We start from the raw sequence: 26,954 nt of genomic DNA, 5'->3' as shown, positions 1-26,954 counted from the left end.
GCTTCTGGCAGAGCAGCCTAATTACCTTTGGGAAGGAGGGAGTCTTGAAAGATAGAGCTGACTTGGTGAAGGTAAAATAGGTTGGGCGAGTCTGAAAAAATGGATGAAAACGAATGCTACCGAGCTAATACTGTTCTGCTGCTGTAGCACCTCATGGAGGATGGTGGGAAAGGACTGACTCCTCAAGATAAATAGAAAAAAAATCTTCTGTTTGTCATAGAAAAACTAAAAGAGGCCAAACGTAAGGTCAGACTCCTGGGGTCCATAGCTAGCTCCACTCCAGTTTCAGCCCATGAGCCACAGAGAGCTTTAGAGGCTTTAAGTTCATCCCAGTGCTCCTGCTTAAGCTCCCGTGCACTTGATCGCTCTGTTACTGAAGTTGGCGTTTGCCTGATACTCACCGTCTGTCATTGCATCTGCTGTTTCCTGCCTTAGGTGTCACTTAATCCTGCTGGGTTCAAGTATTAGCTCACAGAGCCTTACCTTGATCCCCTGTCTTCCCAATTTGGTAAACTTCTGTTTCTCTTTAGCAACTGTTTCCACATTTCTATGCAATTTTCAGTCTCGATGAACCAGTTTTCCTGTTCAAGCAAAGATGACTTGATGCTTCCATCTGTTGGACTCTCAAAACGCAATTTCTTGTGGTGTTACTAAAACTCTGCAGCAAATGAGCATCTTTTTTGTCTGCTCTAAATTATTGTCATTATGTGTTTAACAAGAAGTTCTAAATCTAGCATGAAGTGTATATCTATTGTATGGATTTCTCTATAGAGAGAATATCCTTAAGAGGTGTACTTGATCGTCGTTCCTCTGACAGATTACAGGTGAAGGAAAATGAGCTTTAGAAGAATGTTTTTTTTTTGCCTAGACTTCAAAAATTATTCAATTCAGATTTTTGTCTGAATCTCATGATCTCATGCAAAGTCTTAGCAAGTAACTTTATTGTCACACGAAGTTAAGGAGTAGTAAAATAGAACGGTGCTATAAATTACATAGTCCATGTTCTTGCTGTATGTGTAAGCTTGGTCGTTTGTCTTTTAACCAAGCTGCAGTCTGGAGATGTTGATGATGTCTTTACTGGTACTTGTTTTCATACTTAATATACGATTGTACTTGGCTCGGCTGAGGGAAGGTAACAATCTTTTGACCTGCTTTAGGGCCACACAAATCAAGACTTACTCCTGGGACAATGCGCAAGTGATCCTGGTCGGAAACAAATGTGATATGGAGGATGAAAGAATTGTTCCTGTGGAGAAGGGGAAACATCTGGCGGATCAGCTAGGTACATGTCAAAGCTTTTCTTTCTACTCTTTTTCCTCTGCTTCTTTATACTGTGCTCCTTTTAATTTGTACAATAAAAAGTCCTTCTTAATAACAATATCACAATACTTAGTAAGTCCTCCTTAATAATAGTATCACAACTAAGAAGTGTAGTATATTCTAGGTCCATATTTTACTGCTTAGTGCTGAATACTACCTTCTTGTCGTGTTGCTGTATCTGTAAAGCTAATATCTAAGGATTTAAGGAAGATAAAGTTTGTCGGGAGAGAACATCTTTTATTAGCTTAGTGGAATAAAAAGCGGAAAAGTTTTCATAAACACAGTTCTGTCTCCTGGTCTCTGAGTACCACATAGACGTTTTCAGAATGCAGACATGGATTTTTGTAGAAGAATTTTTTTTTTTTTTCAACTAAACAATGAAAAAAAGAAGTTTATACATCAGAACTGTAGAGTTGAGTAAAATATATTTTAAAAACTTACCAGGCTTCTCTATCCAGGTAGAGAAATGACATTATGATATTGATATGGGAGAGAAAAAGCTAAACACTTCCATTGAGAGGAAGCTGGGATTGCAATGAAAATTTTAGAGTGAACAGCAAAATAAACTCATCCTAATTTCTCATTTATTTCTCATTTTTTGTTACATATTATAGCATATATGGTCTTTTTAATATGGAATCAGGGCTTCTGTATTAAGATTTAACTATACTGTCATCTTCTATTGAAGAATTCACAATGCCAAGTAAATCCTGTTAAAATTTAATTCAGTTGATAGTGAAGACGTTTACAGTAGACATACGGTAAATGTTTGTTTAGCTTGTAAGAGTAGATATTCTTACCAGACCCAAAGGAATCACCATCATCCCCAGGTTATAAAATCCTATGTTGTCTTCAACTCTTAAGCAGTAATTGGTGGGCGCATAATATATTGTTAAACTGGGGGGTACTGGAGTTCCAGTACTGCGTACGTTGTTGTAGTTTCAAGTGTGACCTTGGTCAAATTGCCAGTTATGATTAAATCTTAGATAATGAGTATTTATTAGTTGGGTGTTTTGTTATGGTTGTTCTGTTTTCATTTTTTAATGAAGGGAAGGTATAGAAACCTTGCTTATAGATGAGTATAAAGTATGGCTTTGTGATAGGGACCTGTGTGATATAAATAAAAAGCTGGTCACTGCTCCGAAGAGTTAAGAGCAGTCACATTGTTTTTTCATGTTTCACATGCCACAAAAATAGGTGTGTCTGCAAAGGCCTGCACTTTTAGAGCCTTCAAATGTAAATTCTACATATGCTAAGCACGCAGGGGTCCCATTTATGACTGGAGCCTTGAGATGCTGCCATCATAAACAAATAATGAGCAAACACCAAACTAAATCCTCTAATTTCCCATCATTATTATTATTGTAATACTAGTCGTACATGTAAAGGATTATTAAAGCAAAGAAAGACATGGTTAGTTTGCAAAATCTGTTATGGGCTCTTTTTCATCCATCAGAATTTAATTTTTTTTGAAAATATGAATGTGAATAAACTTGGTTCCTGGCTTCGCAGACTCTCAAAACCAGTTGTGAATGCAAGTGTGCCCACGTATTTTGCAAGAGTAATTACACTATTAGTAGCTGAAAATTTGTCCAGCATAATGTGACAGCAAATAGAGAGTTTTTACTGAACTCCCACTCCTATTTAGACTTCTGATGTTTTTTCTCCCCCAAGAAATCATTCATCTGTTTGTTTAAATACAAACCTGGCATCTAGAATCTGAATCCTTTATGTATGGGATGCTTCAAAACACACAGGCGCACAGAGTTACCATGGCAACTGACTCCATCAGTAGGAAACCGTTCTGCTGAAGAATGCCCCGTTCTGCCCCAGCCTGTCCTCACGCTTGTCCAGCTCACCCTGGAGAAACATTCCTGGTGCAAAGCAAAACAAAAGCTAACCGTGCCTTTGGACAGTGCTGTCCCAATCTTCCTCTTCTGTAGCCTCCCAACATACTAATGCTCTTTTTAAAAGGGCTGAAAATATATGAGGTTTTATCAGTCAGTTTTTTCCTTATATTAACTGTGCTAATGTGTACAGCATTATCTGAAATCACTTTGTGTGTTAGGTGGGAGGAATCCCTCTAATTGACTATCGACTGCTTAAACTGCTGGTTTTCATCATAATGATTCACATAAAGGTTATCCTTCAGCATGTCTGTCTAAGTTTGTATACTGACATTAACATCAGCGAAATAATTTTATTAAGAAATTGTTGTTAGCCTGAATGTAAATTGACCAAAAACAGCTTCAGCAACAGCAAAAGCTAGACTAATGCTGGACTGACAAATATCCCAGTTCAGTTCTCACATTTCTTGTGCCGTTTATATACATTCTTAATCATGATCAAAGACAGCAAGTGGGGTGGATGGAACCCTCATCTGATGCAAGACAGCTGTCCTTATTAACTAAGGAGGCAAACGTCTCCACCATCGCTTCACCCGTTGTCCCATGATTTCAAAAAAGTGTTAGAATGGGGTAGATACTTCCTTATTATCTCACACATCAGTGTGACTCGGTCTACCAGCAGTGGCAGACTAATCCCTTAAGACGAGTTATCTTTCCCTTCGTTTGTGGCAGAATCAAAGAAAACTGATGCAGTGCAGAATGCCCCCAAAATGAAGCACAACAAAACGTAGCTTATTGCAAAATAAACTCTCTGTGGTGCTGGAGCTCTCGCTGTTGGCAATGTAATGACCTGGCAGAACAGCAGCAACAGCTATTGTAAGTGATGGTTGGCCTTTGAGGCCCCTGGGGTTAGAAAAATAACAAAATGCTTCACAGTTCAGCGCACTTCTGCTGGCTGAGGCAGGGTGCAGGCTCGTCTGTGAGAAGGCTGTTCTGGTGCAGCGCGGGGTGTCAACGGGAAGCAGCAGGAATAGCTGTCGGTGCCATCCTCACCTTGGCGGAGCTCCAGCCTCACTGTTTTTTTTAAATCAGAAAGGGTCAGCGTGTGAGGATCCGTACTCATCACGGCAGCTAGGCTGGACTCTGGAATTGCTCTGCAGGAGGCACACAACACTGTAATTCGGCAGTGCTGAACGGGCATTGTCAGGATGGGTGCTCTGTCATGGCATGTGCTGCACAAGTACTAATCACCCTGAAATCTTACTAAAACCAAAACACAGAGCTCTTCTAGCTGTTAAAAAGGAGAGCCAACTCTGTCTCAGCTGAAACCAGGACAAGCTCTCTGTCTAATCAGGCAAAGAACAGCAAAATCAGGACCAAAATCATGGAGTGTTTTGCTCACGAGTGCAGAAGCTGGTCAGCAGAAGGCATACAGCCGCATTCTTGCTTCTCTTCCCGATCTCTGCTCTTGCCAGACTGCAGCAGGGGTTCACAGAGAGCCTGGCTCTATGGCACAGGGGCGCGTGGAGCCTGGGAATGCCTCTCCGTACCTCACCAGTTAGTGGCATTGGGAGAACTCATCTCCCTTGTCCTGAGTTTGTTCAGATCTGTATCATCTGCAGATGTGTTTACCAGGGTACGGCTCTGTTTATGCCTTTAACTCTTATTGATGCTTGATAAATTTTAGAAGTATTTCTGCTCAGTATTCTGAGATTGCGAGAATCAGCTGAGCTTCAGAATTGTCTAATGTCTTGTTTTCTTAAGGTGAATTCTGAAAAAAATGGTTAGTATTTTAAAAACCATCTCTATTATCATCAGTCTCTATTGATTTTTTTTCCACTTTTTCTTACAGGTTTCGACTATTTTGAAGCTAGTGCCAAAGAAAACATCAATGTAAGGCAGGTGTTTGAGCGTCTCGTGGATATAATCTGTGAAAAGATGTCGGAGAGTATAGAATCAGACCCTTCCAGGGGCACTTCTGGAAGGAGCATGCGACTCACAGACATCCCACCCCCTTCGCAGCAGAACTGCTCGTGCTAGTGATCTTTCTCACTGAGAAATGCCCTTCTCCTTTCCTGACTAAATTTTGTCTTTTCGTTTGTGGTGGTGCATTATCATGTAGTCCAAAGGCAGAAGTCTCTGTTGTAGGAAACTGGATTGTTTGTTTAATGTGCTGAAGTGTTAATATTATATATTTCCTCATCCAATAATTTAAAAGAAAATAAATCTGACTAAATATTGTAAGTGCACCTAGTGTTGATGTGAGTTACACTGAAAAGAATTGTATAGTGTTGCAAATGTTATTTCCACAGAGAATGTTGCGTTTTTAAATATAAATTCCTCTACTGCAGAAGGAGTTTTTTTTTGTCAAGAACAGCAGGAAACATAAAAACCCATCAGAAGGGACCAGGTCTAAAAGAAAAGGGAGACAAAAATATCTTATAAAGCAAGAATACGGTTGTTGGTGTTTTTTTTTTTACATAAAAAAAAAATAAATCTTATCTCCAGATATTTTAAGTCATTGTTGCTGTTTTCTAGACATGGACCTCAGTTTTTCTATATGATGGAGCAGAAAGCAATGTATTCCTGTCTGACAATTTGAGGTCCTCCAGACAGCCAAGAGCATGGAGGCTGGATTTTGTGTCAAGCCTCAAAATGGAGAAAGAGCACATGGAGGAATCAAAGTTCCAGGCAGGGGAGGAGGAGGAGAAGGTCTTGCAGCCATACCAGCATTTCCCTGTGCTGTTGGCTGCTGCTGGGTGAAGGAGCAAGAGGCCTTCCAGGGACTGCCCTTGCCTGCAACCTTCTCCACAGCCACCAGTAAGGGCTTGCAGAGTGCTGGGGGTGTTGCTGTGTTCGACACCTTGCTATGCCCAGTTGTTTGTTTCTAGAAGCCCAAAAGCCAACTGTCCTGCAGCTTTCCCCCTATATCCTGTAGTTTTACCTCTCCGGGTTTGGATCTACTGTGATCAACTGCTTGACGGTGGATTTGTTGCAGGGCGAAGGAAAGGAGGAATTGGCTGCTGCATGCTTAGTTGGAGGCAAAATCTGACGTGTAGAACTTGGAACAGTAGTGTCTCAGAACAATAAAAGTATCAGGAGCCAAAACGTGAGTGTTGGCAAATATTAGTGCCAATATTATTAGATTTTCTTTCTGCATTTTGTTGTTTATTTTTTAAATTCTATGTTAGATGGGTGCGTGTGTGGGATAATTCTTCTGGCTTCAGATTCAGCCACCAAATATAATTTAAAAAAAGGAAGATTGATTAATAAAACGTAACTGCAAGTGAAAAATGGCAAAAAGCGTCCAGGTAGAGTTATTCTGTGGACGTTTTGTTGCACCATTCTTTGAAGGGAGGAACAGTTTTTAATACTTAACATCTAAAATATACTTACAACATCTCTAAAATAACAAAACTTCTCCGTGTGTAGAACTCTGTGCGTTAGCCACATGTAGAGTTTCTGTTTCTCTGAAAGGTATGGAGGAACCACGTTTGTGAATCTGTGAAATTACACACACTGCATGCCTTTATGATCCTACGCTTGTTTGCGCGTTCCAATTCCAAAGCACAATTGCAAGTTGTGTCTGTAAATGTAAATCAGGTGGATATGGAGAGTCTGCTCTCTTAAGGTGAAAATTCTGAGAAGTTTTATGGCCTATGAACTCCTCCGACTGAGGAGACTTCCTCATGTCAAACTGGAGTCGAGTACCTGCCCACTGCACTGTAATTTGCTGGATCATGACACTAGCGAATGCTTTTGTAATTTCGTTATGTCTTGAAGTGTGATAGTTCTAAGAAAAGAGCACAATATTCTGAAGAAAAAATGCAACTACATTGACATAGTTCGAGCTCGTTGTGCTAAAGGCTTGATCCCTTAATTTGTTTCTGTGTCGCTTTCAGAAATCTTCAGTGTGACATATTTTGGGTATGTGTGATCTAGTACTGAAAGTGTGATTTGTGCGGTGCTGGGAACATGGTTATTGTATCCAAATCCCTGAAACTGGAAAATAAAGACAAATGTAGTCACTGGGTGTGGCCAGAGACCTTTGTGAGCTGCATGACTAATATATTAGGCCATCATGTGCACAGGTAAAGAGGTACCTTTGTAATGCTTTTAAAACACATCAAACTACATTGATCTTTTTTTGACAAGGTGATGATCCTTGAGCCCAGCAACCAAGAATCACTATGCAGATTTAAAACAGAGCAAAGAGAAGGATTATTTGGCCAATAAATGTGCAGTGCAGTGTTTTAATTGTAGAAGCAGTAAGGTATAGGGTAACTTGTGTAACTAACAAAAAGAAACAAAAACTTCCACAGCTGGGAGTGATGATTTTGAGCTGTGCAGGTATAATGGAGTACCTCAGTGCAAATAATGATTTTTCAGCTCAGCAACTCGATAATAAAAGAAAACAGATAAAGCAGAAATGGAATTTCAATTAGCTTTACCTTTTTTTCCTAGCAAAAAAGACCTTCCTTTTCTCTACCCAATATATAATTGTGTTCCAGTCAAGTCAGATGTACTTTTTTTATCTTTTTAAGAATTGCAAGTACACTGCAGGCCCTTCATGCTAGAATGGGCAGAATTATTTTTTACAGCACTAGCCAGCAAGTAGCTACGTGGCAGTATAGGCCAAAGAACTGGAAAAGAGTTACGAATTCTACCCTGCCCTATATTGCATACATGGAGGAGCCTAGTATTTGGTGTAGAAATCCTGCAGAGTTTATTTCAAATAAGGAATCAAATCATCACAGGCAACTGACACATCTCTCCATTAACGTGTATTTTATGTATCTCATAATCTTAAATTCGCATTAAAAGCTGTGAATGAATATAGAGAGTCTTTTGAGTTAAGCAGCATGCAGCTAATTTCATTATCACCAGTAAGTCAGTAATTGTTACTCATACTAGCTTGTAAGAGGTAACGGCAGAATGTGTGACAGAAATTTGTCAAGGCAAGGGAAGCAAGAGACTCGCTTGCACCAAAGACAAACCCAAAATGCTTGATGCAGTCTTGTGGAGAGCCTTCCATTTGACTGGCGGTGGTCTAGGACAGTGGCGCTGATAAAACAGTATGGTTACAAGATAGAAAAAGGGGTACTAGAATGTGAAAGGAAAGAGGTGACTGCTCTTGACAAGCTTCTCTCTATTGTACAATACAGCAGCGAGCGTGCAGTTCTCAAGGAAAAGCCATACAGGAGGCTCTGGGTTAGACGTGGGTCTTGGCTTCCATCTTGTGGAGAAATAAAGCACTGAAACATCAGGCAGACATCCAGTAAATTGTAATCCCTGTATTTCAGACAGCCCCCCTCGTTTGTATCGGCCTCTGACCCCTTGCTTTCATCATCGCTTTTGCAGTCAACATGGACTTACACACACACACACACACACACACACACACAAAATAACCAACAGCGCTGGTATTACAGGAATAGTGGAAAACAGAACAAACGTGGGACAACGCAAAAGGGATGTCGCAAAGGCAACAGCACGCTTCCTAACGGCTCGCAAAGTGTGACAAGGAAAAGGATGTTGGCAACGTATGCCATTTGGAAACACCATCTTCGAAGAGATACAAGAGGAAAAGCAGCATTCCTGTTGTCAGAACTTGACACTGCAACATCAGCACTGCACTTCCACAGCGGGAGAAAGTATATTCGCAGCTTGGAAAAGGCTGAGACCTACCAAGCTGCAAAGACTACGTTTCCGTAGCAAGAATAAATAGTCTTTTCTGTTAAACAGTCACGGGCACAAACTTTAAGCTATTAAGGACACAATTAGGGAAAGAAAAAAATTTAAAAAAACAGCAGCCAACAGTAAGCACATACTGGATCTCCCGACAGACCAGCGGTACTGTAATAAACTTACAAATTAAGTCTAGCTCGCTTCAGTGTTGAAAACTACCAGCCGAACGCCGGCTTTGCTGCCGGACCAACAGTGCGGTCAGGCGCTCTGAGCCGTCACCCCTCCTCAAACTGATCCCGTGCGTTCGGCCTCTGGCTTCTCTAATGGCCGCTGAGGGAGGCAGATGACGACGACTCCATTTCCTCGTGCCAAGTTTCGGCCCCGAGCTCACCGCCGGACCTCACCGCGGGTGCCGGAGCCGGGCTCGCAGGCGGACCGGCCGCGGCCATCACCGGCGCGTTGTCAGGCTGAGCCAGAAGCGCCGGCGGCAGAGAGCGGTCCCGCCCTCCGCTGAGAGGGCTGCGCGGGCCACGCCCTCCTCGGGCAGCTTTCGCGAGCTGATTGGCCCTGTGGAGAGTGAGCGACATCTAATTGGACCAATAGCTGAAGGAAATGAGAGGAGGCGGCTGGCTTCCACCAACCGGTGGTTGGACTATTCCAACGCCAGAGCAGGGGGACAGCGAACAGCAGGCGGGCATAAGTGTGGATCGCGGCGGCACAGAGAGGAGCTCCCGGGACTCGGCTCGGTTCTCCTGGCTTTTTCTCATCCCTGTGGTTTCCCAGGCTGATTTCTGAAAGGGGCTGTCTTTTCTTTCATCGCTCTCTCCAGCCATGATTCCCCCCCACCCCTCCCACGCCGCCAGCATTCTCTCCGCCAATCAGCGCCCCCCCCCGACCAGGCGAGGGCCTGGGATTGGTCCGTTTTCCCCACCTGGCACTGCGGCGGGCGCTGACTGGTGCGGCCCGGAGCCGTCACCGCCACTTCCTCGTGCGGCGGAAGCCGGTCGGGTCGCGTCGCGGCGCGGCGGGGCGGGGCGGCCGCGGCCGGCGGCGGCGCATGCGCAGTGTCGCGGCCGCCTTCGCACGGAGCGGCCGAGTAGTGCGGGCGGCGGCGGCGGCCCGCGGGCTGGTGGGGCGCGGCCGGCCGGTGGGTGCCGTTACCCAGCCTCTGCGCGGCCGCGTGACCGCCGCCATGCCCGGTAGGAACAAGGCGTCGTCCAGCTGCAGCCGCCCGGAGCTGGCGGTGGGGCAGCAGGCCGGGGAGGGCAGCCGCGACGCCAGAGGCCGCTCGCCTCACGGCGAAGACGAGGAGCGCGGAGAGATCCGTCCTGGCGCCAACCTTGGTGACCCCGACATCGTCAAGTCCCCCAGCGACCCCAAGCAGTACCGGTGAGCGCCGGCGGCCGCTGGTCCGGGAAGGCTTAAGGCGGGGGGGGGGAAGGGAGGACGAGCCGTTGGCGCAGTCCCCGGCCGGGGTGTGGGGTAGGCCGGAGTGTCCGCTCCCCGGCTGCCCGCGGAACAGCAGCCCCGGCGGGCGGGAGCAGGTAGGTGTGGGAGCGTGCGGGGCCGGTTACGGCCTGCCCCGTGTCCCGGGCGCTCCGGCACGGCTGTAACCTCAGGTGCTTGAAGTGGGGCTTTTCTGAGTGACCGGGCAATTCGGGGCTTTTCTGTGAAACGTGGAGACCGGGGGTTCACGGGGGTGTTTCTTCTCGAGATGGGCTGTCCGGTTCGCGTGCAGTAACGGGCTTGGGGCTCGCCTAGAAACGAAGAGAGCAGTGCCTGCTCCAAGGCTCCATTCCGTCTGCGTTTCCAAGGCACGGCGATAGCGAATTGTTTGTTTGCAGCCCGCGGCCGGGCGGTCCCGTTCCAGAAGTGTTAACGCTGACGTGCGAAACGCGGCCGAAGTCGTACAGAGCAACTTAAAAAAAGTCTGGTACTCTTCCCGTTTTACGTGAGCTTCGAAGTTTTAACACAAATACGGCTGTGAGTTGAGAAAAAAATTACTTAAAGTGCTGAAAGTTCCTTAAATTACTGGAAGTGCTAAGAACGGTCACCTTCGCTGAGCACAGCCCATTCTTGAAGGGATGTTGTTACAACTTCTTTCTGTTAGGAAGAAGATTATTCAGCTCTTGTTAAAGATAATTATTTTTTTATCTTTACTCTTCATGACGTCTAATCTATTCCACCAGTGGAGAATCTGCTTAAGCCGAAACCTGGAACTGAATTTTGGATTTGCAGTGACATTGGTTGATGGTGAAATTCGCTGCTGACTTCGTGAAGCGGGCTGTGCCCATTGGCTCAGGGAGAAACTTGCTCCCTCCCTTCTTGCCCTACTTCCTTGCAGCTTCCTCTGGATCCCTGCCTGCCTCTCCTGCTGGCATTCTTACTCGTGCTACTTTGTAGGAGGCTCGTCTTCCTGCAAAGTTCACAGTTACAGAGACTATCAGCTTAGGAAACTTCTGCCTTTACTACCTGAAGTAGCGTAGTGATGAAGCTTGGGAAGTCCACTGGAAACCATCACTGGCTCTCTATTTTGTGGCTCAGGAACCTCCTCTGCATGTAGAGAATTGGAGAGTGTGTTTGCTTATAGCATAGGATAAACGAATAGCAACATCTTCCAGAAATCCTACTCTCTGTGCTTAACAGATTTTTTTTTTTTTTTTTCATTTGGAAGCAGAGAGTCACATCTTTTTGCACTGATTTCCATTTATGGGAAGTGAACTCTTGCACAGAACAGACACAAATGTTAGTCTTAGGAAGGAGGACTTCAGTGCGGCTGAAAGTAAAGCATAGTTATGGCTCCTAACTATATATCAAACTTCCTAAGTAGATGTAGTGGCAGGTGATTTGATGATGCATGTACACTTCATCCTCTGTTCATGCATCAGTGATGTATACTTCAGACCAGTCACATTCACCAGGCTGAATGTGTCCGTCTGGTGACATCAGTCTTACCTTAGTGGAAAATGTTATATTTTATCTTCTCAAATACAGTAGTTGTAAAAACAAGAGAGTTCTGGCAAAGATGGCAGAATGTGTTTTCCAAAGTGAGACAAAAATAATCATCATCATCAAAGTTGGCTTTGTTCATTAGAGCTATAAGCATACGAAATATGTTTTATTTAAATTCATCGCTATATCGAATTCAATGGGCTTGTATTGTTTGTTTTGGGTAATTGGGGAAATTAAAACATTTCAATTAAAATATTTCAATGTTCGCTTGACTGCTAAACAATTATCATTGACATAAGAAAAAACTTAGTGTGAGAACAATCCTGTTTAAACTTATCCAGGATGTTTAAACGGTACTTTTAAGAATTCAAATTCTGTTTTGTATTTAAGCCTTATTTGTATTGATGCCTGTGCATCAAAAAAGCAGTTGGCTTACACTTGCTTCTGTTTCTACATTACATGATTGTAATTTTTTGTACTGTATTTTGCATACTAATTGATACTTATGTATTGGTTACACTTGTCCTTTTCCATTGGACTGAAACATGGAAAAAGTAAAGAACACCTATGTCAGTTGCTGCCTCTGCTCAGTATAACCTAAACTGTTCTAGATTCTCCTGAAGTGAAATTTGATAGCCTTCAACAGCACCTTAGTTCAATTGTTACCTTGCTACTCGGCGCTTGGTGTCCTAGTATGTAATGCCCTCAAGCCTGAAGATGAATCATGTAAAATAAGTATCATTTGCTCCATTAGTTTAATGGAGGTATGTGGAAAGGATTAACAAGAGCTACTGGATACACCTGGCTAAACAGCTTTTATGACAAATGGTTCTCCTGGAAGGACGTCACTATTCAAGAAGGACCTGGAGCTGCTGGAGCGTGTCCAGAGGAGGCCACGACGATGATCCGAGAGCTGGAGCACCTCTGCTATGGAGACAGGCTGAGAGAGTTGGGGCTGTTCAGCCTGGAGAAGAGAAGGCTCCGGGGTGATCTTATCGCAGCCTTCCAGTACCTAAAGGGGCTACAGGAAAGCTGGGGAGGGACTTTTTACAAGGGCGTGTAGTGATAGGACAAGGGGTAATGGATTTAAACTGGAAGAGGGCAGATTTAGTTTAGATAGAAGGAAGAAATTTTTCACTCTGAGGATGGTGAGGCACTGGAACAGGTTGCCCGGAGAAGCTGTGGCTACCCCGTCCCTGGAAGTGTTCAAGACCAGGTTGGATGAGGCTTTGGGCAACCTGGTGTAGTGGAGGGTGTCCCTGCCCATGGCAGGGGGGTTGGAACTGGATGATCTTTGAGGTCCCTTCCAACCCTAACCATTCTATGATTCTCTGTGCTCTGTGACCATGTATTGATCACTGGGAAGGCAGTATTCTTTATAGGCTGTGAAAACCCGAAGGCGACAGTTGTATGCAGAGCTGAAGAAGATGGTGGTTGTGCTGAAAGATCTGCTGTAGCAAAGTTGACTTGTCATTGTCTGGGTTCTTGCTCTGAGTTCTCCAGCGGCTGAAGCGCCTGAACATACGGTGTGTCTGTTTTTAGGACCCCTGTTGTGCATTCAGAAGTGCTGCATCTGCATAATGTGACATATGGTTATGATGCAAACAGGCTTTCAGAATGTATGGATGATTAACTTTGTACCCAGGCACTAGTGTGGACCTAGTACTATCTGTACCTCCTGCCGTTAGTTGTAGCATCTCTGCAAGTTATACACCATGTGCTGTAGTTTGAACGAGCAAAAATGCACTTGTGCTTTTGGTTGGAACAGTTTTGTACTGCTCGTTGGTCCTGCAGCAACCAAAACGGGTGTACTAGTGGTTATGACACTCTCGCCCAGAGCAAGTGCTATCAATTCCTGTTGGATGAGTGGTCGTAATTTATGAAAACAACTATTAAACATTTGTTCTTTAGCCTTTTTCATAGACTTGGTAGTCCAAGAAGTGTGGGTTTTTTCCTTTGTCTAAGAGCTGCTTAACTCTTACTCACAATGCCTCCTTCACCCCTTTCCTCCAAACACATTCCCATGACATTCAATTGGGAGAGAGCTACTCAGGGTAATTTGTTTCCAAGCTGGTCTGTGGTTTGCAGAGCCGTAGCAGGTGGCCTGCAGCTCCAGCAAAAAGTGAAACTTACACTGACTTCATATTTTGGATTGGAATGTTGATAATAACCCATGCTTTTTATTGCTGGGAAATGTCGAAACTGTGTAATGACAACCATGAATGAAACATGAGCAATGTCTTGTGAGAAACTTTGGGAGCCATGGAGTTGGAAAACACACAACATGCCTTTTGTTTTTCTTTTGGGTGCTTACTACATAGCTTGAGCTGTAAATCTGCTTTGAAATTTCTGCTACCTAATTACAGCAGTGGCCACATTGCAAAGTTCTGATCTGTTAGAACTTGAGGGTTGGACTAGGTGACTTTCAAAGGTCCTTTCCAAGCCAAGCTGTTCTATGATTCTGTGCTCTGTAACTCGGATTTTTCTGTCAGTGTGGGATGTGACCATGGATTTGTTTTATGCTAGCATTTTTTTTTTTTCTGAATCAGATATCACCTGTTTATTTCATACTAATTCTTAGGCTGGATCAAGTATTTTCTGGACCCAGCATTCCTTCCTTTCTGCAGCTGGCATACTAGCCGGTGCAAGCTGATGTGAAACTAGTACTGCTGAGAGCTCTTGTAGTGCAGATCATTGGTGCTTCCAGTCTTCAGTCTGAAAAGTTGTAGAAGGGTGCTGGACAGAGGGCTTGTGGGTTTTTACATAAAAAATACGTGTATATATATGCAGACACGCATATAAAAAAATTCTATATATGTATGTATACACACACACAGAACTTTGTGTATATTGCTTCTTAATAGTAACCCAACCAACCTATTGTGAGTTGTTTTATTAAGCCTACAGAGGTCATCTGTCCTTTCTAACACATGCCTGCTATGACTGTGGACCCCATTTAGTAGCAAGCATTGATAAAATTGAATAAAATGAAGACCCTGGGGCCTATTTAGAGGCAAAGACTAATATCTTAGTTCTGTCACATCATATATGTTTCCAAGAGCCTGAGAAGCACAAGAAGCTATTGAAATTTGGGTTTACCTGTTCTGAGTACATAAAGTTTTCTCTAAGTGGCTGCTAGTAGCTTAAGTACTTCACAGAAAGAGAAATAAAAGCCCAGATCAGTGTCGCTGACCTTATGGGGAGAAGGGCTTGTGCTACTCCCTTTATTTGCCTTTTTTCACATTCTTAGAGCTGTTGAATAGCAGAAGAGTGTTCTTACTTTCCCACTACAAAACTGCTCGCCTTATCCACCATTAGATATTCATTAGGAAATCTCAGTTGAAGAGCACAGAACTATTGTAGGAAGTACAGAAATTTTTGCTATTCTGAAAACTCACATTTGGGAAATGAGTGTATTCATTGCAAATAATTATTCTTTCAGATATATCAAACTGCAAAATGGCTTATGTGCACTTTTGATTTCGGATTTGAATTACTTGGATGGTGCCCCAGCTGCTTTATCTTCAGAGGAGGAGGAGGAAGACAATGACGATGATGAATCTGATGAGGAAAGTGATGAAGATGATGACTCTGGAGCTGAGATCGAAGATGGTAGAGAAGGTTTTGATGATGAGGACTGTGATGAGGGGAATGAGAGTGAGGACAATGATGGAGATAATGAGGATTTCAATGATCCTGATGACAGTGAATTAGAAGAGCTAGCTGAAAAGGAAGAGGCAAGAAAGAGAGGCTGTACAGAAAAGCAGGTATGTACTTAAAGCTGTAGGGTGGAAGAATATAGAGAGCACTTTCTTGTGCTCTGAAACTTTGTGATTAGGTATTCAGACTGGACCGTCTTTTTATCATGCCTGTCCTGATTGATTTATATTACACTTCTGTCACTTTCCTGAAGTATTTCTTGAAACAGCTTTTACTGAGAGTGTTGTATTTTCTCTAGTCTGCAGCAGCCCTCTGCGTTGCTGTTGGCAGCTTCTCTGATCCGGAAGATCTGCCTGGATTAGCACACTTCCTGGAACATAGTATGTATCTGCTCCTATTTCATCTTCTCCAGCTTCCATGCAAAAGGAGTGCACTATCTAGCACTCATTTTCTGTCTGACTACAGAAAATTCACTATGAATTTCTGTGGTATTTCAGTATCATGTCCTATTTCAGCCATCCCAGAATTTATTTTCATTAGTTAAATAAACTTGTGATTTTATACAAATACTGACTTAGTAAGGAACTCTTAATATGGGAGGTGTCTCATACCCTTTGGCAGGCTATACATTAACGTATAGTGACATTCTTTGTTGTCTATTCAGTATGAGGGGAAGCGTGTTACCTATGGCTTCATAAACTAGGCTGGAGCTACAGACCTTTCTGTCTCCAGTAAAGGATGATGAATTAGCGATACAGGCGCAGAAAGCACATGAAGTTTCTGACCAGATGTATCTTAAAACGCTACTCGTGACTGATTGAGGCCAGTCATGCCTAGAAAGGCACTATTATTTCCAGTCTATTCGGGCTTTCTGCTAAAGGCAGGTTATACTGGTTATTGGGCAGATTATGTGGTCTGTTGCTACTTGACAGTTAGCCTGTGCATGGGAACTGTGGGTAGCTGTAGGTAACACTGTGCTGAAGAAGGGTTATTATAGTTGTAATTAGGAATAACAATTTAATGTCATCTTGGTAATTTTGCTGATTTTTGTTCCAGTGGTTTTTATGGGCAGTTTGAAGTATCCAGATGAGAACGGGTTTGATGCGTTTCTGAAGAAACATGGGGGCAGTGACAACGCTTCAACTGACTGCGAGCGGACAGTCTTCCAGTTTGATGTGCAGAGGAAGTACTTCAAAGAAGCACTCGATAGGTAACTTCGTATAAATGGTGATTAGGTGTTACCAAATGTTTGCATGTGCCTCGGGAGGTTGGGTATAGCTGTCCAGTTCTTCATTTTGTGGTGATTAAGGCAGTTGCTGAACTTCCATAGGTACTCCTACTGCCACAGAGGATATTGAACATAAGAGATATGATTTCCCTTTGGATAGCTTACTATTTTTTGAGATAGTGCCTGTGTAGCTACTGTGTGATTACTTAGGATTCACATGTAAGTCTTAATGCACATAGCTTTTTGATTGTTTTACCACCCTTGAACTCGTAACATTGATGACAGGAGAAATTTTATGCGGTGTGACAACTGTTCAGAGGGGAAGTGCTCCCCGAATCCCAGTGATTCATCCTTTGAAATATCTGTTCTGTTAGAGTTAGTGTGGTGGTTTTTTGTTTTTGTGGTTTTTTTTTTGGTTCCAAGTCTAATTCATCAAGTGGGTGGAAGGTCAGCCTTGAAGGATATGGTACAATGTGTCTCAGAAGGATATGTTTAACCCGACCCAGGTTATTCAGTCAAGTATATATCTTTTCCCAGAAACTACTTAACTTGCTCTTTTTTGCTGTGGGATATGTTAGTACAACAGAGCTTCATCTGTTGGTATGGTTTTCTTCAGTGAGAGGAAATTTCTTGTTCACAGGGGTGTCACCTCAGTATTCTTGATGCTGTAAAGTATCTCAGGAGGAGAGTAGACTCCACTGGGAGTTTACTTTGGTGTCATCACAGCAATGTATTTTGACCAAGAGCAACCGTTTGCACATTTTACCAAGTATTGCCTAGATTTTACTTTACTGGGTCAAATTCAGCTTTCATTTGTGGATTAGTGCAGGTTTCAGATGTTTGGAAGTGCAAAAGAATCAAAAAATATAATTGCAGTATGATACAACAGCTCACTTAGTGGAGGGGAAACAGATTTTGAGTTCTGTAGAACAGCATCTCATAAAAGAAGATAAATGGATGCTGCTGATGATTTCTCTTGTTCAAGCGCTTGTGAATTTAAAGAAATTGAAAGACGTCACCTTTCAATAGTGTTTAGCTCAATGGATCCTGTAGCCATAGAACTCTGTCAGCAGTGTGTTACTGTTCACCTTTTGCTTCAACAAGTTCAGTGCACCATCAAAAAAACTCGGCAAACGAAATAGAAATAATAGATCCTGTGGCAGCTTTCTGCAGTGTCTCCATTCGTTGCAGGTTGTCCCTTTCCAGTGCTCAGCGCTCTATGGGTACAGGAGAAGATATGTATCTGGGTGACAACACTGACTTTTATAGTAGATAATAAAATCGTAATGGTTATAGAAACTTCTGTTTCAGGACATAAAACAAGAATTTGTTGCCTGGAGTTAGAAAGGAAGCTTTTCCTATGGTCATGTTGTTCCTAATGAACAACTGAGGATTCCCTCTGAGGCATCTGATACTGGTCCCTGTTAGAGCCAGGAACCAGACTAGATGGGTCACTTGTCTGATCTGTATGATTGTTCTTCAGATGTAAACACAGATCCTACTGTATCCATTAATATCATACCCTACTGTGTCCACCCAATTAATTCCTACTCTGTGGAGCACGGGACCCCTGCCATTTGGTTTCTGGTGCTATCACACAACTGGCTTTTATCTTTCCTTAAGACAGTAGAGTCAAGAATGGCATAATTTGTAGAAAGACAAGCAACATTATAAGCTAAAAATAGCAGATGTGGGTTTTAATTGTTGGTTTTTGCCCTAGCTTAATAGACACTGAAGAAAAGCATATGAATTTTTCTGTTTTGTAGGTGGGCACAGTTCTTCATTCACCCGCTGATGATCAGGGATGCAATAGACCGAGAAGTCGAGGCTGTAGACAGTGGTAAGAGTATCTTTTTCTGTGTGTTTAGCCCATCTTGTTAAAGAGATAACAGTGAACAACATGCTTATACCTCCAGCATAGTCCCAGTGCTCTCTCCAGTTCTCTGTGGAGTAAATACAGTAAGTCGACGTCATTGTGCTTGTCTCCTTATTCTGACACCTTAATAACTACAAATTTGCTTCACAGAAGCAAATTGAACCTGGCATAGAAGTGAATGGAGTGTTCACTTGATTTTTCTAGTATGTTATGAATATTTCCAGGCTGCCTATAAAACTTCACTGTCTTGAAAAAAAATGTTATTGGCAGATATACTAACTGGTTCAGATACACATTCCAAGTCGTCTTCATCTGTCCTCTGACAAGGAAAACTGAGCGATTTGATCTATGAATTTAAATAAGCATCAGGATAAACAGGGACCTGTCGTTAAGGTGTGGTTTCTTCAACAGCTTGAGCCAACTTACACCTTTGCTTGCACTGCCTTCATCACGCAGATCCACTCCTTCCCTTGTACTGGCACTGTAGTAACGAGCCTCCCAGTAAGCTGCATCGACTTGATGAACTAGCTGCAGACTAACTCAGCCAAAGTAATTATTTTACAGCTCTCCTGTGCATGTTTCTTATTATCAGCAAAACAGGAACAGGAAAATGCAGTTCGAGAGGGTGAAGTCTTGATTTTGACAGAATCCCATGTTTAGATTAGTGTAAACCGATTGTAAAACTGCATTTCTGGAAACTATCTTGCTCAGCTTTCAATTTCTTATTTCATTATTAGGCTAGAAGTTATTCTAAATGATATATGGGAGAAGCAGATTTGTAATTGTTCTCCAGCCCTTTCTGAAGGGCCTCACTGTACAATATTGATGGCCTTGTGTTCCCATTAAATTTATCGGATTGAGAGCATTCAGACAGGACAGGTTGCGGCTTTACATGCTTTCCCTCCTCATCCCTTTCCGTACACCTCAGCAATGAGCTACAGTTTTCCTCTTCTCTTGATGTATATTCATCACTGCTAGCAAGTCCTGTTTCTTATCCTGTTTAACTGCTTTGTCATACGTTAGAACGAAACCAATTTCAGTCTAATCTGTGTGGTATGTCTGCTTTTCAGTTTGGTTGAGGTTTTTGCTTTGTTTTGTTTTGTGGGAATGCAACCTCAAATTTTAATGCATGCCACTGCAAATTCTTTAAATTAACAGAGTATCAGCTAGCAAGACCCTCTGATGCAAACAGAAAGGAGATGCTATTTGGGAGTCTTGCCAGGCCTGGACATCCTATGAAGAAATTTTTTTGGGGTAAGTTTTGAATTTATGTTATAAGGTGGTGATAATACACTTGTAACCACTTAAAAGGTGCATTAACGTGAACTATCTTATCACAGCAGACACTAGCTTTGCTCTGAAGTATTAGAGCAATTACTCATTTTACAGTACAACGTTTGGGAGTAAAAGCAGCTGTCTGCTTCTTAAGATATTTTTCCTTTTAGTACTGCTTTTTGCTGATGTTCAAGCTAGGTTGCCTTAGGCATATAATCATGTAACTTTCTGTTAATGTAAAGGTGGTGCTCTCTGAGTCATCTCTGTCTTGCTGAAGCTTGTTTTTTGCTATTAAAATTTCCTGGAAAAACAAAGTATTTCTGGGTTTGTGTCTAAGGAGGCTTTTCAAAGTAAGTAATTCAGTGTTGAACTTGCAGAAGTAGACCTTCACAGCCATGTGAGTGGAGCAGAAGGGAAATTTGTCCTTCGTCTCCTGGACAATACAGAGTCCTAGCTCCCTCCTCACACTTGTGATGCCGGTGAGCATGTAAATTGCAGTGTGATGAGTAATAGAGTTAGCCAGCTTTGAAAGGAAGATAGTTTTATAAAGTTCTGTAGTGACATATACTGAAAATCATCTTTTCCTCTCTTTTCCCCTCCCCTATTCTGCAAGTTCTGTTGGTGAGGGAATAGCTGGCAACACACAGTGAGCTGGGCCCTACACAGTATGGGTGATCTGATAGTGCAAGAGGACCCTGTCCTCCCTTGTCTTAGAAATATCAACTGTTGTTAGAACAGGAACTAGAAATTGGAAGATACTAACTTTCAGTTAATGTTCCTTTAACTCTAAATTTCTGTTAGGTATTTTTAATGTGCTTATCCTGACTCGACTCAGGAAGAGAAATTCTTGGTATATCTGGTCTTGACTTAACCAGTGTCTAGATAACTAACCAGCTTTTCATGTTTCCAGGTAATGCGGATACACTCAAACACGAGCCTAAAATGAATAATATTGATACCTACACCAGACTGAGGGACTTCTGGCAGCGCCATTATTCTGCTCACTATATGACTTTAGTTGTCCAATCTAAAGGTAACATCACGTGTTCCTTACAAACAGGCTCATTGCTGCTGGTGGTGTAATGCTTTCGGCATCAGTTCAGCTGTAGCCCAGGCCCTTTTTGTGGGTTGTCCAGTCCTGCAGGAGGTATTTATATGTAGATTTTAGCCTGTTTTCCAAAAGAAACTTGAGCAATTGTGCTGTGTTATTGTCATTCTGCCACTTCTTGTGAAACTTTTAACTGAAACTGTTGAGTAGGTTCCAAATTAACATAGAGTGTAAAATCTCAAAGATATATTTAAAAAAGAATCTTGTGGAACGTAGAGTCAGACCACTTAAATGACTCAATGCTGCTGGTTTGTCTGCCATCAACAGTAAACCTCCACAGAAAATAATGGGGAGATTGAGGCTGAGTCTCCCAGTTGTCTCGTTCTGTTTGGGGCTCTTTCAGAAGAGGTCTTAAAATAAAACACATTTCTCTGGGAAAAACAGAGCATATAAATTTTTTCCCTGTAGACTGAAAAATTCTATTCAAATGGAGTTGAGTTTCATTTCAGCAAAGAACTTCAGATCTATGAGTTGTTTCTGCTGACAATAAAAGAAAGAAATTTCTTAGAAATTAAGCATGTAGTAGAGACCTGTGCTGAAAATAAATAGTTGTGTGCATTGAAGTTAGGTTTGTGCTTACAGGTTTTGTTGGATGCTAAAACTGATTACAGTTCTCATCTGTAAAATGGAGATGGTAGTAACAGAGATGGTAGTTCTTTTCTTCTCCTCTGCTTTTCTGTCTAGATTGTAAAATTCTTAGGGCATTGAATGCCTCTTGAATAATTGTTTATATAGCAATGGATTGTAATATTATTTCTTTTGGTGATTGGGAAGAAAAGCATGAGGACTGATAGCAAGCTTGGTCAACTTTGTATTTCTGTCTCTGTTAAAACAAAAGAAACTGTGAGTCTTGCTCTGTTCCCCGCCCCTTTATTTCCTTGTTGTTGTTTAGCATATGCTACATCACTTTTGGAATACAGAATGCTAGCTTAAACTAGCAGTCTCTGATTGCTCATTTAAAAAAAATTAATCTGCTAGTTCTTGACACATTTCCTTCAGGAAAGAGGATGGGGAAAAGGAGTTCTTAACACTGTAGGACTGCATTTAGGTGTCAGAACTGTGTTGTTCTGGACATAGAGGGATGGAATGAGTCTAGCAAGTACTGGTGGTTTTGTAGATCCCTAAGTTGGTAATGCCTTTTCACAGTCACACCAGATACTGCTGAACTTTAAATCCCAGTTGTATCAGCCTGAGATTTCAGCAGTATATACAAAACCAGAGCTGTGACCAAAAATATAGTCTAGTTAATTAAGAATTGGCTCAAACCAACAGCTTTGAAGCTTATAATTTAGAAATTTGCAATTTTAAAATATACTGACTTACAGCCTCTTCAAAATTACTGAGTTGGTGAGATAAGATAAAGAATTTGTCTTAGATCTTCAGGAAATTACATTTCTGGCTTTCTTGTTTCCTCTTCTTATTAGAAACACTGGATACATTGGAAAAGTGGGTGACAGAAATCTTCTCTGAGATTCCAAATAAGTAAGATTGTTTTGATCCATAAAGGCATTACAAATTATAAAATTATCTGTTCTTAAAATGACCGTTTTTTTAAAAAAATCTCTTATTAGAGAAGATAAGGAAATTAACATTTGTTAATTAACATCCTTATCCATTAAAAAATGGGCAACTTCAGAAGTTACAGATTGGCATTTCTTGTTTCAGGAAGACTTTGTTTACACTTAACAATTATTTAGCCTGCAACCTGGGTGGTGCCAACTTGCAGCAGTGTTTGCTTACTGTGTACTGATACCTTGATTTTATGATAAATCATTCAAACCTAGATTATCATTTTACATTTCTCATCTTTACTTTCTGTAAAAAATAATTAGCAGCAAAATAAATTCAGACCATATCTTGAATTTAAGTGTCATCCTTAGGGTGGCAACTGGTTAGAACTTGGATCTTTTTTTCAATAATCCACTCCAATGTGCTGTCTAAAAAGGGAGTTCTGCAAAAGCTGTACTCACCTGAAAAGCATTTTATTTCCCCTTTCATTTTCTGCTTTTGCAAGGTGTTTATTTCTGTGGTACATGGAAATGTGCTTGTGAAAGTGTAATGCCATACGGAGACACATTGTCTCTGCCAACCCCTGTCCTTCTCATTCCTCCTTCCCCACAAGACAGTCCATCAGGATTCTGTGAATCCAGGGCCAACTCAGGAGGTTGTTTACTGTCTTGGCTTTCCTTTCCTGTGTTAGGAAAGCAAGCTTTTTATTGCTACCACCTTGAGCAGAAGGAGGGGGAAGAGTTGATGTGGTATCTAAACCTTGGGTAATTACTCTGTTTTGTGGGCAGAGTGTGGGTGAATCCCAGGTTGCCTTCCACTTTGGGCTGGGTGGATCCTGGGCTGCACCCTTTGTTAAGGGCCACTTTCTGGTTGTCTGGTGTACCGCCTCTGTCGCATCAGAGCTATGGGTGCTTGTCTTGTGATTATCTCAGCGTAGCCTTGAATCCTTGCCATTAACATCACACTTTAATCTTGCTTTTAAGTGGTTTACCCAAACCCAGCTTTGGCCACCTGACTCAGCCTTTTGACACACCAGAATTTCACAAGCTTTACAGAGGTAAGTAAAATGGATTTATTTAAATGTTTTGAATACATAGCTTCATATTTCCTCTGTGTGATCGGATACTTTGTAGAATAATTCTGTGTGGTTCTGAATAAATTTTCACCATTCTTTCTGCATTATGTTATGTACAATTTCTTATCTATGTCTAATAATGTGTATTTGTGTTCAATAAATGTATTTGTGTTCAGTTGTTCCAGTCAGGAAAATTCACTCGTTGAGTATCACTTGGGCACTTCCACCACAAGAACAGTATTACAGGTATGGTGGTGCTGCATTTTGCTTCTATTATGTTTATGTTGTGAATAATCTATTGACTTGCACAACAAACCAAAAAACCTCGTTGATTTGTATTACAGATTACTTTGGTTCGGCTGGAGGAACATTTTTTAAATGAATTAAACTGATGCAGTTACGGTTCCTTTTATAAATTGAGTGGAATTGGTACGCAGCTGATTTAAAGTCATTCCTCACTGACTCAGATCAGTCATTACGTTCTGAACTCCCACATTTTAGCTTCTTATTCTAATGCTGCCCGAAAATGCAAAACTTGCTGTGAAGAAACAGGCAGTGTATGTTTTTGTCATTTGTCTAGTGATTTGAGTTCTTTCTGTGAAATCTATTATCTCCTGGCATTTAATGTCCTTCAAATTTTCTTTTAGGGTGAAGCCTCTTCATTATATTTCCTGGTTGGTGGGGCATGAAGGCAAAGGCAGTGTTCTTTCTTTCCTTAGGAAAAAGTATGTATTTTTTAAGCATAGTTATTCAATGCTTTGCTATCATTAAAATACAGGCAAGCTCTATTTTGTGTATATATATTTTATTATATGTATAAAATCAGACCATGTCTGCCTTTTTCCATCAGCATTTTGTAGTGATATTCTTTAAATCGATGATAGACCCAAGTAAGACATTAGTCGTTTCTGGCCTGTGATCCATGGATCAGGAGTGTCTGTGACTGATCTTTAAGATAATCTCCAAAATGTAACTTAGCTTTTTCACTGTGTTTCTTAAATTCTGTATCCTGAGGTTCCTGTGTTGGACAAGCTTTGTGTAGACTGTAAATGGATTGAAAGCCATGGAAGTAAAACTATGATTTGCTAGTTGTAACTAAACTCAAATAAAGCTGAAAAGAGTAATCAATGAGTACCTTTAACTCTTCCATAGATTTTGGGCTCTTGCATTATATGGAGGAAATGCTGAGACGGGATTTGAACAGAACTCCACTTACTCCATCTTCAGCATTTCTGTGACTTTGACTGATGAAGGTTACAAGCACTTCTATGAGGTATGGTTTACTGCAACTTGTTTTTCTTACTTGTTTTCCTAATATTTGGAAAAATTAATCTGTTCCTTTCTGTTTGCAGGTGGCCCATGTTGTGTTTCAGTATGTGAAGATGCTGCAGAAAAGGGGGCCAGATAAAAGGCAAGTATTTGCCACTACATTAGATATTTGCGAGCTTGTCCTTTTCCATTAGCCTTTTATTCGTAGTGTTTGCACTTTTTGTGGAGTTACTAGAGCATTAAACAGTGAGTCAGTAGTAAAGCTTGTCTGTGTGGGAAACATATCAGTTTAAAAAGTTTAAAAATGAATTTGCTAAATGTCTATGCTTGTTTCTTGGTGCCTTTAGTTAGATTTATTGTGATCTGATTTCTGATTTTAATAAGCTGAACTAGTATAGATGTAAGGTGCAGTTTTGCATTTATTTAAATAAATTTATTGAGCCAGATCTCTGGAAGTCAGGACTGTGGTGTTCTGCTGTTAGCCTTTACGTTAATTTGGTATCAGATTTTGACTCTTTGCAGTCAAGTCTCTTCCTCTTTGGAAAATAGCAGAACTTTCTGCCAATTGTGGAATGTGCTTTTGGATGGAAGGGAGGTGTATGTAATACTGGCTTCTATGTCTTGTACCTGACTGAATCACTGAACTCACCCTTGATGCCTTTCCTAGAAGACTGCTTTTTTTCAGATTCTCGATAAGCGTTGTGCAATAATGGAGGAAATCCACTTTTATTCTCTTCTCCCTCTTTTACAGAATATGGGAAGAAATACAGAAGATTGAAGCTAATGAATTTCACTACCAGGAACAGGTATTCATCCACTGTTTTGTGTTGATATAGGTAAACCATAAAAAGGATTCCTTTTTAATTTTGAAACACATTTTCAAAGTTCTGTTCAACCAGAAACAGATTATGTACTTAATGAGGCTGTATTTTTCTGAAATAATTTGTATTTAGGCAGAGAAATATTATGACTTTTTCCTTATCAGAATTAAATGTTACTTTTTTCATTCTCTTCCTGGTAGGTAGACTCTTTCAGTTTTAATCATTAGGCCCTTGTGTGTGAAATTCCATGCCCAATAATAGTGCTCTGCAAATTGTTTGAGGCTTTTCAGTATTTTTACCTAATTTCATTTTTTTAAAACTGTTTTGGCACTGCTGATTTCTGGGAATAGATGAGCAATGTTGTGTGAAAAGTGGGACTTGCTGGTGACCTGGCCTCACAAAGACTAGGATGCTAATGACCCCCTTGTCTGCTGTTACAACATTCCAGAGTTAAATATGGTTTTGTGTCGAGTCTTCCTTGGCTTACTGAAATAGCAGTTAGAAAAAAATGTTACTTATGTTCCCTTCTTTATCTTTAATAAAAATAATTTTGATAATTTGACAAGCCTTACTTCAATGACTTTCTTACTTTCACTGCATTTAGCCATGTTCTGTTTCTTATTAACTTGGTTTTCTTGAATGGCACTAGAATTTCGTTTTGGGAAAACAGATCCATATACTACATATATGGCTTGCAAGTATCACTGAAGTTTGTTGGTTTCTTTAAGATACACAGATGCAGGAAGGAGCCAAAAAAAAGGAATAGGAAATATTGAAGGTGGAGTTTTTTTCTTTCCAGATGCTCCAAGTCTTTTCAGACACTCTTAAGACCTGCCAGTCTGCTGTGAGCATCGGGATGTTAGAAATGTCATTTTTAGCAAATCCTTGCATCTGTAGCTCTGCCTTCAAAATAGCATATGGAGGATATTGAGTGTCTAGAGTGGCCTTTGAATAACAGAAGTGGATTTGCAAGTGAGACAGACAGCAAGAACTGCTGCCAACAACCCGAAGTGATAGATAACAGAGCGGTGGATTTCTTTGGTAGGAACAAGTTTACACTGATTTACAAGTGCATTTTTTAATTGTCAAGTGGTGATTCTTTTAGTGGAATACAACTTTTATGAATTTGTTAGCAAAGTTCAGCTTTTACAAGATTACAACAGACTGTCTTCTAACAAAAGCTTTCCCCAGAACAGTAGAGAAGAACTAAAAATCTATGAAGGATGGCTATTTAGCATATGGGACATAGCAGGAATGAGTATCTGTTGCCCTACTTAGTTTTATGATTCTGTCTTTAATAATTTCCAACAGAAGTTGTCAAACTTG

The 26,954-nt window shown here is 41.4% G+C and overlaps 2 protein-coding genes across 2 annotated transcripts in view; both read left to right on the top strand.

Moving 5' to 3' along the window:
- RAB3B (RAB3B, member RAS oncogene family) overlaps nt 1-5,207 on the top strand; it is a 51,809-nt gene extending 46,602 nt beyond the window's left edge. Inside the window, exons 4-5 of the mRNA XM_009981465.2 lie at nt 1,158-1,282; nt 5,020-5,207. Coding sequence (XP_009979767.2) covers nt 1,158-1,282; nt 5,020-5,207 — 313 coding nt within the window. The remainder of the gene's footprint in view (nt 1-1,157; nt 1,283-5,019) is intronic.
- A 4,705-nt stretch (nt 5,208-9,912) lies between these two features.
- NRDC (nardilysin convertase) overlaps nt 9,913-26,954 on the top strand; it is a 30,191-nt gene continuing 13,149 nt past the window's right edge. The window contains exons 1-14 of the mRNA XM_086617476.1: nt 9,913-10,244; nt 15,250-15,574; nt 15,766-15,847; nt 16,524-16,677; nt 18,462-18,535; nt 19,730-19,825; nt 20,757-20,879; nt 22,379-22,436; nt 23,447-23,520; nt 23,715-23,784; nt 24,186-24,263; nt 24,691-24,811; nt 24,891-24,949; nt 25,559-25,613. Of these exons, the coding sequence (XP_086473602.1) occupies nt 9,913-10,244; nt 15,250-15,574; nt 15,766-15,847; nt 16,524-16,677; nt 18,462-18,535; nt 19,730-19,825; nt 20,757-20,879; nt 22,379-22,436; nt 23,447-23,520; nt 23,715-23,784; nt 24,186-24,263; nt 24,691-24,811; nt 24,891-24,949; nt 25,559-25,613 (1,701 nt within the window). The remainder of the gene's footprint in view (nt 10,245-15,249; nt 15,575-15,765; nt 15,848-16,523; nt 16,678-18,461; nt 18,536-19,729; nt 19,826-20,756; nt 20,880-22,378; nt 22,437-23,446; nt 23,521-23,714; nt 23,785-24,185; nt 24,264-24,690; nt 24,812-24,890; nt 24,950-25,558; nt 25,614-26,954) is intronic.

The sequence above is a fragment of the Tauraco erythrolophus genome, chromosome 10 (assembly GCF_009769465.1).
Source record: "Tauraco erythrolophus isolate bTauEry1 chromosome 10, bTauEry1.pri, whole genome shotgun sequence".
Classification (NCBI taxonomy): Eukaryota; Metazoa; Chordata; class Aves; order Musophagiformes; family Musophagidae; genus Tauraco; species Tauraco erythrolophus.
The sequence above is the reverse complement of the archived record's forward strand: the minus strand, read 5'-3'. Positions and strand labels throughout refer to the sequence as shown.